Raw genomic sequence first — 16,009 nt, forward strand, 5'->3', positions numbered from 1 at the left:
ATTTTGGCAATTTCTCATAAAAAGGCAATTTTCACTCCTTGGGTGATCACCCAGGTCCTGCAAAACTGAGCCACCAACAACCACCTGCACCACTTCCCATGAGGCCAAATAATGGCTTCCCTCAAAGCTCAGCCCTCCCACCCACCTCCCAGTCCTGTCCCATGCAGAGGGGCTGCCGGCCTCCTGGGGTGCAGGGGGGCTGCTGGCCTCCTGGGGTGCAGGGGTCCAGGCCAAACCCAACCTACAGATGGTTGGTGAAACCAGCACGTATCCAAGGGCCTTTTCTCCACCTGGGCCATGTGCCGACTGCATAGATAGGCCTGTGCTTGCTGCCCCTAGGACAGAGATTCCCTTTTCTTCCATTGGAATGAGGGGTGGGGAGATTTGATGGTGTTCTGTACAGGTTGGATGTTAATCTGATATGGTGCTCTTGGAAAAGCTTGCCTGAGTTCGGCGCTTTCTCAGCACATGGTGTGTGCTGCCCCTTCAAGCTGCAGAAACCCCAGAAGGTAAGTGCTAACTGCAACCCCCATTTACTGGTGAGCAGAGGTCAGGTGATCTGCAGCCAGCCAAGCAGCTGCTAAGTGGCCAACAGGCTGGATCTGCATCTCACTTGCAGAGGCCCTGCCTGGCTGCTGGGACTGCCCTGAGACGACCTCCTCCTCCCCCTCCTCCCCCTCCCCCTCCCCCTCCCCCTCCTCCCTCCCTCCCTCCACAGCTCTCCCAGCTTCTATCCACAGCTGTGCTCCAGGTGGGGAACACCTATGGATGCACCAGGGTGCAACTACTCAGACTCCAGCGTGCAGAAGGGCCCTGGCTCCATGCTGTTTCCATATCCCAGCCCAAGCTCGTCTAGAGCTTCAGCGAATCCAAGCTTCCCTGAATTCCCTGCAAGACTAAACCAAGCCCTACAACCCCCACTACACTGGTTAGCTGCCAGTCCCAGCCCCTGCTCCCTCCTGGGCCCCTGTCTGTACAGTTCTGGAGTCCTACAAGAATGTTGAGATCCTAAGCCGACTCTCACCCAAAGAGGTAAACCACCAGGGACCTTCAGGGGTGGAGAACATACCCAGACAGGTTCTGCTGCCTGTAGGCTTCATGTCCTTCCCCTACAACACGCCATGCTTGCCAGGCTGGAAGAGGGGCTCCAGAAACTTGGGAAACCTGGGCCTGTAGCTGGCATGTGGAAAAGAGGCCTGGAAAAGCACCACTCCTGTCCATGAAGCCCCCACATGGAACCAGGTAATTGGGAAATACATGGGCACCAAGCCTGACGCCCCCTCAGACCCAGGTGGTAACTGCAGCAGTGACTTGCCCCCTCTGCCTCTGGCTGTACCACTATGAGAGGGAGGAACATCCAGGTCCACACGTGAGTGGAGACACCAGGTGTGGGCACGTTCCAGTAGTTGCTGCAGCTGAACCTTCCCAAGCAGGTCCATGCAAGGCCATCTCAGATGGGTGTGCACCTGGATTGGGCAAGGACACCCCTCAGAGAGTGAGGGCCACTGAGGGGGGCTGTCACAGAGACCCCTTTTCCTGCTGCAAGAACAGGCTGGGGGAGTGTGGGGGAGTGTGGGCGAGTGTGGGCGAGTGTGGGCGGGTGTGGGCGGGTGTGGGGGAGGTTGGGGGAGTATGGGGGACCTCTCCCACCTCCCAGCTGCTTCCAGGAGCCACTTCTTTTGAGATGAGGCACTCTCCTGCCTGCCTGTTCCCCATTTGGCTGCAATAGACCACTGACAACATTCAGAGAAAGAGGGGCCTCACCTGCTTTCCCTGACACGTCGGAGGCAGATGGGCATTCCCAGGGGACCTGGGGTAGACCCTGTTCATCTGCCCACCCCCAGGCTATGCTGGCTTCATCTTATCTGTGTGATGGTGGGGGTGGGGATGGGGGTGGGGATGGGGGTGGGAATTACCAAGGAGTCATCACACAGAACATGGACAAGTTCCACAAGAGCCAGGTAGAAGAGCCCTGTCCGTGCATGCTGCCCAGCACCCAGCTCACACACACACCTCTTATTTGACAGCTTCCCCAAAGCGGGCTTTGCAGTCCAGGCTCCCCGAGAAGCCTGGGGAGGAGACTGCCAGTCTGAAGGGCCTATCCCTAAAAAGGTGCCACCCTCACCAGGCTCATCCTGACAATCTTGGATTATCTTTGCTCTGAGGTTTTGGAGTGGGGGACAGGGAGACAGCAGACACTGCACATCACCCATCTTTCCAGACAGCATCAGCCCTCCAGACTGGGGCAGGTCAGACCTCCACTCGGGCTTTTTTCTCACTGGTTGCCAGTTGGGGGAAGCAGCATTTGTGAGCACCTGCCTGTCTCCCCAGGTCCTGTTCAGAAACCCCATCTGTGCCTTTGGAGAGACTGCCCTGAGCACACAGGCCCAGCAACCACCATCTATGGCCCCCAGGACCTAATCCCTTCTTCATAGGGTTCAGTGCATGTGAGTCTACACTGGGCTTGATTCCCGCCCAGTAGTCCCTGCCAGATATCCCATGCCCACCTCATTAAGAGAATGAGGCCACATGGACACACCCAGGCCATCATGGTGATGGAGTGGCTGGGGTCCCACTTGCCCACCCTTCATTGCTGGTTCAGAGCCAGCTGTCTGACCACATTCCTACCCCGAGATGGGACTTTGGGGACATTGTCCACCAGGGTCGCTGACCCCTTTTAAAGTTCCAGAAACATGGCCAACTGGTTCCCTAGAAGTTTGGTACATAGGATAAGCCAAGGCTTGCCTTCAGGAACAGGCTTTCCACCATGTCGCTGCCCAAGGCCCAGGGCATCCCCAAGTTCGCGTGAAGCCTGCCTGCCATGTCCACAGCCCATGCCGAGCCCTCCTGGAGCCACTGGAATGCTTGTTCCTGGGCATGTGATGAACCCAGACAGCTTCCACCTTGCAGGACAAGAATGCGCATCTGGCAGCAGTAGCCAGAGGGCCCATGGAAAGAAGATGGAGGTGAAACCAGATGCTGTGAGAACACTTTATTAGTCAAAACCGCATACTATAATAGTGCTTTAAAATGCAGCAGGAGATGTGAAGACACAAATGAACAAGCGCATAGTGACACATGGCTGTCAGAACACAGTGAAGAATCCACACTGCCTCCCCTCTTTACCTAGAAAAGGAGAGTTCTAGGCCACCTCCTCCTCAGCGTACTCCTCATCCTCCTCGGCCATGGCATCCTGATATCACCAGGTCGTTCACGTTGCTCTCGGCCTCGGTGAATTCCATCTCATCCATGCCCTCGCCCGTGTACCAGTGGAAGGCCTTGCGCCTGAACATTGCTGTAAACTGCTCTGAGACACGCTTGAAGAGTTCCTGGACGGCTGTGTTGTTCCCAGTGAAGGTGACTGACATTTTTAGCCCCCGGGGTGGGATGTCACAGACGGCTGTTTTTACGTTGTTGGGGAGCCAGTCAGCAAAGTAGCTGCTGTTCTTGTCTTGAATGTTGAACATTTGTTCATCCACCTCCCTCATGGGCATGCGACCCCTGAAAATGGCAGCCGCCGTTAGGTAGCAGCCGTGATGGGGATCACAGGCAGCCATCATGTTCTTAGCATCAAACATCTGCTGGGTAAGCTCAGCCACAGTCAAGGCCCGGTACTGCTGGCTGCCCCGGCTGGTCAGTGGGGCAAAGCCGGGCATGAAGAAATGCAGCCGGGGAAACGGGACCATGTTCACGACCAGCTTCCGCAGGTCAGCGTTCAGCTGGCCCGGGAAGCACAGGTACGTGGTGACCCCACTCATGGTAGCAGACACCAGGTAGTTCAGGTCACCATAGGTGGGTGTGGGCAGTTTTAGGGTTCTGGAACATATGTCATATAACGCTTCCTTATCTATGCAAAAGGTCTCATCCGCGTTTTCTATGAGCTGGTGGACTGAGAGGGTGGCGTTGTAGGGCTCCACCACGGTGTCCGACACCTTGGGCGAGGGCAGGATGCTGAATGTGTTTATGATCCTGTCTGGGTACTCCTCCCGAATCTTACTAACGAGAAGGGTACCCATCCCAGACCCAGTCCCCCTACTCAGGGAGTGGGTCAGCTGGAAACCCTGCAGGCAGTCACAGCTCTCAGCCTCCTTTCTGACAACGTCCGTCACTGACTCCATCAGCTCCGTGTCTTCTGTGTAGTGCTCCTTGGCCCAGTTGTTTCTGGCCCCACACTGACGTGTAAGACAGTACAGCCAGTCACTCGACGGCCAGGTATAAGGTCATCAGGGGTCACCACCATAATGCAAAAAGGGCCAAGTGTCACGTGTGAGGTGAGAGCACCATTCGCCCTGCAGGTGGAGCTAATGAAACCCCCTCCCCCAGGGTTACAGGACAGCGGCTTCACCTGTTAGGAATTAAGTCAGGAATCAAACCTGAGACGGGCTAACCTCATTGCAGGTGGAGCAAATGAAAACCCCTCCCCCGGAGTTACAAGACAGCTTCCCCCGTTAGGAATTAAGACAGGAGTCAAACCTGAGACGGGCTAACAGACCTCGCTGCAGGTGGAACAAATGAAACCCCCTCCCCCAGTTACAGGACAGCGGCTTCCCCTGTTAGGAATTAAGTCAGGAGTCAAACCTGAGACGGGCTAACCTCACTGCAGGTGGAACGAATGAAACCCCCTCCCCAGAGTTACAGGACAGCAGCTTCCCCTGTTAGGAATTAAGTCAGGAGTCAAACCTGAGACGGGCTAACCTCACTGCAGGTGGAACGAATGAAACCCCCTCCCCCAGAGTTACAGGACAGCGGCTTCCCCTGTTAGGAATTAAGTCAGGAGTCAAACCTGAGACGGGCTAACCTCACTGCAGGTGGAACGAATGAAACCCCCTCCCCCAGAGTTACAGGACAGCGGCTTCCCCTGTTAGGAATTAAGTCAGGAGTCAAACCTGAGACGGGCTAACCTCACTGCAGGTGGAACGAATGAAACCCCCTCCCCCAGTTACAGGACAGCAGCTTCCCCTGTTAGGAATTAAGTCAGGAGTCAAACCTGAGACGGGCTAACAGACCTCGCTGCAGGTAGCTCCTGCCCATTTTCAGGGAAGGCAGTAGCCACGGCCCCAGCTCAGCTCCCTGTAGGGAGTTTACATCAGTAGCTCCTCACCTTGAGGAGACACCCGGGCCTTCCTCCCGAAGCCCGTTTAGGAGGCTGATTGAGCGACTCGACTCGGAGGACAGGAGGGTGTTCAGGGGCCTGGGGCCACAGTTCCCGCAGGATGACCTTGGCGCACTCCTGGATTTTGAGCTGCCCTAAGGAGCCGCACCCCAGTCCTCGCCCGCAGCTCACGGAAGATGAAGTTGTCTGGCCTGAAGACCTGCCCGAAGGGCCCCGAGCGCACAGAGTCCATGGTGCCCGGCTCCAGATCCACGAGCACAGCGCGGGGCACGTACCTGCCACCTGCGTGGGGCGGGAGGGCATGAGCGAGGGGAGGGCCGCGTTCCCAGGAGGGCGGTGGGGGAAGTACGGGGGTCTCACCGCAGGCCTCGTTGTAGTGCACGTTGATGCGCTCCAGCTGCAGGTGGCTGTCCCCGTGGTAGGTGCCAGCGGAGTCGATGGCATGTTGGTCAGAGATCACCTCCCAGAACTGCGGAGACGGGAGGGGCCAGACAGGCCGGGGCTGAGTCAGGGAGGCGCCCCAGCCCCCTCTCCCACCCCCATCCGCACCCCCATCCCTAGGCCGCCGTATCCCCGGGGTCCACCCCGGCCGCCTCACCAGCCGCCCAGTTCCACCGCGTCCCCGGCAGGGAGCCCAGGGGCCGCAATGCAGGGGCACCGCCCCGCCACTGCCAACATCTTCCCCGGACACCCGGCAGGCCCGGGCTGGGCCCTCAGAGCCCCGGCTGCCAACCTTGGCGCCGATCTGGTTCCCGCACTGCCCGCTCTGCGTGAGCAGGATTTCCCCCATGGCCAAGGCGGGATTAGGGCGGCAGGAGAAACACGAGAAGGAGGAGCAGACGCGCAGAGATCCAGCCCGCCCTCCGCCAACGCTTAAATAGCCCCGCGCCCACCTCCCTCAGCCTGGGATTGGGCTCCCAGAATAAGCAACAGCTTTATTTCCACACAGGTGTATCCACCTGTGAATCCCCTGGCGTTGAACGTCTGTTGGAAAGCTCAGGTGTCCTTGCTATGGTCCTTTCCACGTTGGGGAAAGCTGCTCAGCTGGAGAACTTCCTCCACGTCTTTAGTAAGACTAGATCCCTAGCTGAGCTGAAACTGAATTTTCCTCCCATGTGGGAGAGGAAGACTCTTGTTTCCATATTCACAGAGTGCCTTTGCACCTGTCCTAGATTGATGACATATTTTTGTAATGGATGCGTCCTTTCATCTATTAGGAAATCTGTGGCTAGGAAAGGCTTTCCGTATGTTAACTCAACAGGACTTAATTATACGTTTTACTTTGGAGCAGTTCAAATCCGCAGTAAGCTATGGGTGTTAGAGATAGTCAGGCCTCTGATTTAGCTAGAGTCTTCTTTAGGATTAGCCCTTTCACCTTTCCAGAGGACTGCGGTCTCCACATAGAGTGAAGGTAATATTGGATTCTTAAAGCTGAGGATAGGTGTTGGGTTACGCCTGCTGTGAAAGATGGGCCATTGTCACTTTGCAGGCTTTTAGATTACCCAAACTGAGGAGTTATTTCTTCTGGTAAACATTTTTCAGATGGGGTGGGGAATGCCTCGATCTAACCAGTGAAGGTATCAGTAAGCATTAGCAAATATTTGAATCTCTTGCAGAAAGTCATTGGGGTACATTAGAGTTGCCAGTTCTCACCTGGATAGGTTCCTTAATTTTGGACAGGTTTAACTGGAGGAGAAAATTGCTGGCCGTTTGGGTCATGTCAGGCACAGAGCTCACAGTGCTGAGTCACCTGTTTTAGTGTCTTGAAAAGATTTACCCCTATAAACAAGTGAGACATTAACAGAAACAAAGAATCCCTTCTAGGGTGAAAAGAATCATGAAAGTGCTGAGTTATACTCTTGTGATTGGTACTTAGCATTAGTAATTTATTACCATCATTCAGCCAGCCCGAGGGGCCCTGGACTGAAATGCAATCCCTGACCCATTTCTGTTCTTCTTCAGAGTGTTCCGGCCCAGTTCTGTGTATGCTGACCAGCACGCCCATAAGCTTCATTGGACCTTTCAGTGCAGGGGCCTTGGCTGCAGCATCTACAAGGTCATTTCCTTTTACATGGTCAGTCTCTCTTTTGATGTCCTCTGCAATTAATTATAGTCACTTTCTGGCAGCAAAGCAGCATTCTAACAAGCTCAAAATCTGAATGATGTTGTATGGAAAAGCCCTTGGGGTCAGGAGTCCCCACCCATTCCAAATTGCAGCATAAGCATGAAGCACTAAAAAATCATACTTGGAATCAGTGTAAATGTTAACTTTTAAATCCTTTCCAACTGCAGGGGCCTAGTAAGTTCAATTAACTCAGCTTTTTGAGCTGAGGTCGAGGCCAGCAAGGCTTATGCCTTGATTCTCTTGTGCTGACTACTACTAATAGCATATCTAGCTCTCCTGTTTTCCTGATGCATAAAACAACTTGCATCTGTTAACCACTCTCCCTGGGATGGTCAAGGGGCTCATCTCTCCTACGTCTGGCCTGCTAGAATAAATTTGTTTCATAACCTGTGACACGCTTTGGCTGTGTCCCCAGTCAAACCTTATCTTGAATTGTAGCTCCCATAATTCCCATATATCGTGGGAGGGACCTAGTTGGAGGTAATCAAATCAGGGGATGGGTCTTTCCCATGCTGTTCTCATGACAGTGAATAAGCCTCATGAGATCTGATGGTTTATTTATTTATTTATTTTTGAGACAGAGTCTTGCTCTGTTGCTCAGGCTGGAGTGCATTATCATGATCTTGGCTCACTGCAACCTCTGATTCCTGGGTTCAAGTGATTCTCCTGTCTCAGCCTCCTGAGTAGCTGGGATTACAGGCACCTGCCACCATGCCTGTCTAATTTTTGTACTTTTAGTATAGATGGGGTTTCACCATGTTGGCCAGGCTGGCCTCGATCTCCTCACCTCAGGTCATCCACTGCCTTGGACTTCCAAAGTGCTGGGATTACAGCCAATGGTTTTATAAAGGAGAGTTTCCCTACACAAGCTCTTTTGCCTGCTGCCATGTAAGAGATGTGACTTTGTTCCTCACTTGCCTTCTGCCATGAGTGTGAGGCCTCCCTGACCATGTGCAACTGTGAGTCAATTAGACCTCTTTTCTTTACAAATTTCCCAGCCTCAGATATGTCTTTATTAGCAGCATGAGAACAGACTAATACAACCTGTATGCCAGAAAGACTGGGAGCACCTGTGGACTCTGACAGATAAGTAGCTGGGTTGATGGTTTGCCAGGCTTTAAGGGTTATGTCTGGAGTATCTAGCAATAAGGCCTGATACTTTCATAAATATTCTCCTATTATCCACTGGCGCCCTTTAGCTTCCAGGACCACCTTCCCTTGGTGTGGGGTCAAAAACCTGTAGGTGCTGTTCTAATGTTAGTTTATTAGCTTTACCTGCTAGAAAAGTGGTAGCAGCAATAGCTGTAAGACATCAAGGCCACCCTGAGGCCACCTTGTCTATCTGCTTAGAAAATTAGGCTACTGGCCTTGGAATGTCCCCCAGTTTTGGGACAAGATTACCCAAGGCCTATGCCTTGCTTTTTGGTCACATAAAGAATAAATGGTTCATCCAACTTGGGGACTCCCATGGCTGCAGCAGAGCTCAATTTCTCCTTGAGAGTATTGAAGGTTTGCTTGCAGTTCTCATTACATTCTAGGAGCTCTAAATCTTTCCCTTTAGTGTATCATATAAAGGCTTGGCTACATGCCCAAATCTGGGCATGCATAAGCAGCAGTACCCAGCCATCTCCCAAAAAAGCCCACAGTCATTTGTTGGACTGGGACCCTTCGGTGACTAAAATAACTTTTTTATCTTCTAGGGCTGTTGATCAGTTCCAGTGGTTAAGATAGATTCCAAATATTTAAGCCTTTGAGTCAAAATCTGAGCCCTGTATGGTGATACCGTATATCTGCAACTTCCCAGGAAACTTACCAACTTAACAGTATTATTATTTGAGTCATCTTTAGTTGGGCTAGCAATGAGCAAGTCACCTACATACTGAATAATTGTGTCCCTCTCCAATTGTAGATTTCTTAAGTCCTTAGCTAGAGCATTTTCAAGTAAGTGGGGGCTATCCCAGAACCCTTCAGAGACGACTGTCCAGGTTAGTTTTGAGGCAGAATGTGTATCTGGATTAGTCCATTCAAAGGCAAACATATTGTGAATCTGGATGCATTGAGATGCAGAAAAATGCATCTTTCAGATTTAAGAATGTAAACCAGCTTGCATCCCCTGGGACTTGGTAAGTACTGGGGACAATGAGGTGTATGGAGACAACTGCATTTCTTAATGCTCTAAGGGTTCTGACAAATCTGTACTTGCCATTAGGCTTTTTATCTGGTAACATGCTAGTATTGTAAGGAGACTCTCATGGCCTTCATAACTCATATGGCAAGAATTTGGCAATAAGGGGTTGAATTTCCCCTCATGCTTCTTGCCTTAAAATGTATTGTCTCTTCTGAGGGCGAGGAACACTAGGCTGAAGTTGGATTTGAATAGGAGAGGTGTTTAGTGCATTTCCCAGAGCCTGTGTGGCCCAAACTTCAAGATTTACTTGAGACAATACCTCAGGTGGTAAATGTGACAGCTCATTCTTAACTTCTTTTTTTTCCCCTGAGGGGTCAGGAACAAAAGTAACACTTTCTATGATTTATGATCTGTGAAGGTGACCATGACTTGGTCTCCTGAGTCAATAAACTTCTCCCCAGTAAGAGGTCAGGGATTCAGACAGTACTAAAAAGGTAGGTGAGAAGCCCAGAGGCCCTGGAGGACAACTTAGAAGACACAAAAAGCAGTTATTTTGGGCTTGTCCATCATGAGGAGACAGGAGCCCACTGTATTGAATCAGCACAGAGTCATCTGCTCCCACACCTAATAAGAAGTTAATACTCCTACCTGCCACTACAAGAGTCACCTGAGGCTCCTCCATCTCTGGATAGCTAATAGTCCAATGGGAGTGGAAGCAGGAAGTATCAGGCCCTCCCACTTTCAAGTCTGCTGGACTCTGAGGTTGGCTCCCTTGGAAGCACAGTGCATTTCCTTCGGCAGTGGCTGACCTTCTTACAGAAGGCACATTGATTTATATCCATGACACAGTGGCCCAGAGGCACAGACTGGGACTTTCACCTTCTCACTTCCTCTGTGAGGGCCAGGGTTAAGGGGCTGCCTCTGAAGTGGTGGAGAGCACAAGGCTGCAGCTAGAAGCTGGGCCTCTTGGGACATTTGGTTTATTTTATGTTTTCTCTGCCCTATTCCTGTGATGAAAAACTGCAAAATCCAAATCTAAAATCTGATCCATGGGAGTCTGGAAGCCTAAGGCTGCTTTTGGCGGCTTCCTGCAGATATCAGAAGCAGGCTGGGCTATAAAGTAAACTCCTAGCAATGCCTATCCCTTCTTGGAGTAAGGGTCAGTGTTAGTGTATTTTCTCAAGGTCTAAGTTATCCACCCTTGTAATAAGGCTACGTTTTCATCTTTTCTGAGTCATTTTCCAGACTTTATAAAAATTAAAAAGCTTTATCACACTTTTTTTTATTCCTTCAAGGAGTCAAATGATCATAATTTTTTCTCTCTATATCCCACTTTCTTCCTAATTCATTCATCTTTTCTAGATTCTAGTTCTCTTTTGGGTCCTAATCAGGCACTGCTGTGCCTCCCACTTGATAGGTGTCATGTCCCTGGTTGCAGGCTGCCACCCTATTAGCATGTGCTCTACCACTCCCATAACACACTGCTTTTCTTTTTTCTTTTTTTTTTTTTATTATACTTTAAGTTTTAGGGTACATGTGCACCACGTGCAGGTTAGTTACATATGTATACATGTGCCATGTTGGTGTGCTGCACCCATTAACTCGTCATTTAACATTAGGTATATCTCCTAATGCTATCCCTCCCCCCACCCCCCACCCCACAACAGGCCCCAGTGTGTGATGTTCCCCTTCCTGTGTCCATGTGTTCTCACTGTTCAATTCCCACCTATGAGTGAGAACATGCTGTGTTTGGTTTTTTGTCCTTGCGATAGTTTGCTGAGAATGATGGTTTCCAGCTTCATCCATGTCCCTACAAAGGACATCAACTCATCTTTTTTATGGCTGCATAGTATTCCATGGTATATATGTGCCATATTTTCTTAATCCAGTCTATCATTGATGGACACTTGGGTTGGTTTGAAGTCTTTGCTATTGTGAATAGTGCCACAATAATCATACGTGTGCATGTGTCTTTATAGCAGCATGATTTATAATCCTTTGGGCATATACCCAGTAATAGGATGGCTGGGTCAAATGGTATTTCTAGTTCTAGATCCCTGAGGAATCACCACACTGACTTCCACAATGGTTGAACTAGTTTACAGTCCCACCAACAGTGTAAAAGTGTTCCTCTTTCTCCACATCCTCTCCAGCACCTGTTGTTTCCTGACTTTTTAATGATTGCCATTCTAACTGGTGTGAGATGGTATCTCACTGTGGTTTTGATTTGCATTTCTCTGATGGCCAGTGATGATGAGCATTTTTTCATGTGTCTGTTGGCTGCATAAATGTCTTCTTTTCAGAAGTGTCTGTTCATATCCTTTGCCCAATTTTTGATGGGGTTATTTGTTGTTTTCTGGCAAATTTGTTTGAGTTCATTGTGGATTCTGGATATTAGCCCTTTGTCAGATGAGTAGGTTGCAAAAATTTTCTCCCATACTGTAGGTTGCCTGTTCACTCTGATGGTGGTTTCTTTTGCTGTGCAGAAGCTCTTTAGTTTAATTAGATCCCATTTGTCAATTTTGGCTTTTGTTGCCATTGCTTTTGGTGTTTTAGACATGAAGTCCTTGTCCATGCCTATGTCCTGAATGGTATTGCCTAGGTTTTCTTCTAGGGTTTTTATGGTTTTAGGTCTAACATGTAAGTCTTTAATCCATATTGAAATAATTTTTGTGTAAGGTGTAGCGAAGGGATCCAGTTTCAGCTTTGTACATATGTCTGGCCAGTTTTCCCAGCACCATTTATTAAATAGGGAATCTTTTCCCCATTTCTTGTTTTTTGTCAGGTTTGTCAAAGATCAGATAGTTGTAGATATGCGGCGTTATTTCTGAGGGCTCTGTTCTGTTCCATTGGTCTATATCTCTGTTTTGGTATCAGTACCATGCTGTTTTGGTTACTGTAGCCTTGTAGTATAGTTTGAAGTCAGGTAGCGTGATGCCTCCAGCTTTGTTCTTTTGGCTTAGGATTGACTTGGCGATGCAGGTTCTTTTTTGGTTCCATATGAACTTTAAAGTAGTTTTTTCCAATTTTGTGAAGAAAGTCATCAGTAGCTTGATGGAGATAGCATTGAATGTATAAATTACCTTGGGCAGTATGGCCATTTTCACAATATTGGTTCTTCCTACCCATGAGCATGGAATGTTCTTCCATTTGTTTGTATCCTCTTTTATTTCATTGAGCAGTGGTTTGTAGTTCTCCTTGAAGAGGTCCTTCACATCCCTTGTAAGCTGGATTCCTAGGTATTTTATCAACCAAAGAAAGTCCAGAACCAGATGGATTCACAGCCTAATTCTACCAGAGGTACAAGGAGGAGCTGGTACCATTCCTTCTGAAACTATTCCAATCAATAGAAAAAGAGGGAACCCTCCCTAACTCATTTTATGAGGCCAGCATCATCCTGATACCAAAGCCGGGCAGAGACACAACAAAAAAAGAGAATTTTAGACCAATATCTCTGATGAACATCGATGCAGAAATCCTCAATAAAGTACTGGCAAACCGAATCCAGCAGCACATCAAAAAGCTTATCCACCATGATCAACTGGGCTTCATCCCTGGGATGCAAGGCTGCCTCAACATATGCAAATCAATAAATGTAATCCAGCATATAAACAGAACCAACGACAAAAACCACATGATTATCTCAATAGATGCAAAAAAGGCCTTTGACAAAATTCAACAACCCTTCATGCTAAAAACTCTCAAAAAATTAGGTATTGATGGGATGTATTTCAAAATAATAAGAGCTATCTATGACAAACCCACAGCCAATATCATACTGAATGGACAAAAACTGGAAGCATTCCCTTTGAAAACTGGCACAAGACAGGGATGCCCTCTCTCACCACTCCTATTCAACATAGTGTTGGAAGTTCTTACCAGGGCAATCATGCAGGAGAAGGAAATAAAGGGTATTCAATCAGGAAAAGAGGAAGTCTAATTTTCCCTGTTTGCAGATGACATGATTGTATATCTAGAAACCCCATCATCTCAGCCCAAAATCTCCTTAAGCTGATAAGCAACTTCAGCAAAGTCTCAGGATACAAAACCAATGTGCAAATATCACAAGCATTCTTATACACCAATAACAGACAAACAGAGAGCCAAATCATGAGTGAACTCCCATTCACAACTGCTTCAAAGAGAATAACACACTGCCTTTCTGCCATGCAGCAGGAAAACATAAACATATGCAAATCCTGCCTGGCCAGATCGTACATCAAGGTTAGCCTCTTAAATTTGTCTACAAATTTTCAGGCACCTCTGAAAACTGTTTTAGCTTTTCCTAGTATATGGCTAGTTCAGACATAGAAAAGAGTACATATACCTATATAGTGTCCCTATTATCATTTGTCACTTCCCAGAGAGGGCAAACATTCAACTTTGCCAGCTGATAAGAGGCCCCACTGCGTGTTTTTCTGGTGAAGCTCGCATGTTTCGAGAGTGGGGTGTGTACGTAAGACAGGACTCGAAGGGCAGGGAGAAGAGGATGACCAGACACTAGATAACCCTGGAAAACTAGAAGAAATTAATAACATGTTGCACACCTCACCAGAACTGGAAGGAGTCTGACTGTGTTCTTATGGGGTTGTCGGACTGGCAGGGGGAGTTCAGCCCCAGCTAAGAAAAGCCTAATATTAAGAGGCACTTGCATTAAAAGGGTAATCAATTACGTGCCATCCCTATTTTGTCTTTTCCTCCATCAAACATGTAGAAGCCCATTTTAATTTTTTATCCTGACCAAGCATCAGAGAAGCCTATATGTAAAGTATTTCCTCCCATTTAGTTTCTCTTCTATAAAACAAATTAAGCTGCAAAAAAAGGAGTCAGACTGAACAGGGGAAATGGGAAGGCTGTAACTTGTATATTGTAATGTATTAGTCCATTTTCACACTGCTATGACAAAACTGACAAAACGCTCTCAGGAAAAAAGTGACATGCTGGGTTTAGAAAGTAGGGTCCAGCTGCCCTATACTAGCTCATCAAAGATGACCTTATGGTTAAGAAATGAGAGAAAACTGTTAAGAAAAAGTCCCATGTTCTCCATCTTGAGGCTAATTGTTTGCAGAGGGTTGTCATAAAAGAGGCTTTCACTAAACAGGTATATCTGATCTTATCATGTAGGGCTGTTAAATACCACATTTCAACTTCTAGTCATAATGATGGAGAGGTTATTGCTGATTTTTTTTCTGATAATTAAGGTACAAAAATACTAGGTTCCAAGACATCTCTTTTTTTCAGTGTCACTTGGAACAGTGGCAAATTAAACAAGCAATCAGCTAAAAGTCAGATGATTGCTGAGGAAAGTAAAAGCTAAACCGTTTGGGGCCTCTTTCTTGGGGCAGCCTCCAGGCTACTACAAAACAGAGGCGGTGAGCAGAAAGGTGACAAGATGCAGAGCACTCAGGTGAGGGACAGAGAGCACAAGGTGGACAGTCCAAAAAGAGAAAGTGGTAAACATCTTGTTTAGCCAAATCCATTCTTCTCAATATTCCCAAGGGCCTCTAACCCTGTGAGCTTGGCCTCTAATCTGAGTATGATGCCCCTGGGCCTCTAATTTTTGGGACTGAGTCTCTCACCCTCACATTATGCCCTAGGGCCTCTTGCCTAAGTAGTAGTGGATAATCATTCTTGCCTACCTGAACGGCTTCACGACTCTAAAAGACGGCCCACTTGCCAGGTGTCAGCTGATTGATTCTGTGTGGATTGTTTTCCTTGGAGTGGGGGTCTTGTCTTGGTGTCCCTTCATGGTGTTGCTGAAAGATGTTGCTGGAAAAGAGGGTCCTGACACAGACCACAAAGTAAGATTCTTAGATCTTGTGCAGGAAAAAAATTGAGGTGAGTCAGAGAGCACAGTGAAAGAAGCAAGTTTACTAGAAATGACTCCATTAGAGTTGGACACCCTCAGCAAACAAGAGCAGGAATGCATTGTCTTTTGTTAGTGTCTCTTCTTATCAGTAACTATAAAGAGAAAGAGTTATAATTAAACTTGGAAGGTGCAGATGTACTCACTAAAGTCGGGGCTATTGGTTTTAACAATGACCATTAACCCATTGACCTAAGCTAGCTCATTAATATTATCCTTACAAAAAAAATGCTGCACTCCTAGGACATGTATACATTTTTCAGGCTTGGTGGAAGATGTCTTGTATGACCACAAATATTCTGCAGTTGTAATTTGTGGCCAGCTAAACAATGTGGCTATTTTCAGACCATGAGCATTAATCTTCTAGATGCCTTGTGAGTACCTAGCTACTCATATTAAGACAGAGTATTCTAGTCATGTTTACTAAACTAGAAGCTTGGTATTCATGAGCTCCTCTAACACAACAAGTCTACTCCTCAAGGAGAAAATGTATTTCTCAGGAATTCTGTGCATTTTGTTTGATGGAATTTGGTATGTTTACCAAAATGGCAGAAAAGAGTGAAATTAGTCCTCAAAGATTTCTCAAGATTGGATATAAAGTAAGCAAAATGATTATAGGTAATATGCAAGTTGATACAGTTGATATTCAAGAGAAATTTGAAACACAATGAGATTTTTATTTTTACTTATTTATTATTATTATTATTTTGAGACAGAGTCTTCTCTGTTGCCCAGGCTGGAGTGTAGTACCATCCTGACTCACTGAAACCTCCACCT

At 47.9% G+C, this 16,009-nt stretch overlaps 1 protein-coding gene across 1 annotated transcript in view; it reads right to left on the minus strand.

Moving 5' to 3' along the window:
• Nucleotides 1-2,622: 2,622 nt before the first annotated feature.
• The window catches only part of LOC117978453 (tubulin beta-8 chain-like), a 33,551-nt gene continuing 20,164 nt past the window's right edge, over nt 2,623-16,009 (minus strand). Inside the window, 6 exon segments of the mRNA XM_055112094.2 lie at nt 2,623-3,200; nt 3,202-4,172; nt 5,262-5,395; nt 5,474-5,582; nt 6,767-6,892; nt 15,006-15,150. Of these exon segments, the coding sequence (XP_054968069.2) occupies nt 3,143-3,200; nt 3,202-4,172; nt 5,262-5,395; nt 5,474-5,582; nt 6,767-6,832 (1,338 nt within the window). The 5' untranslated portion in view covers nt 6,833-6,892; nt 15,006-15,150 and the 3' untranslated portion in view covers nt 2,623-3,142.

Source organism: Pan paniscus, chromosome 3 (assembly GCF_029289425.2).
Source record: "Pan paniscus chromosome 3, NHGRI_mPanPan1-v2.0_pri, whole genome shotgun sequence".
Lineage (NCBI taxonomy): Eukaryota > Metazoa > Chordata > Mammalia > Primates > Hominidae > Pan > Pan paniscus.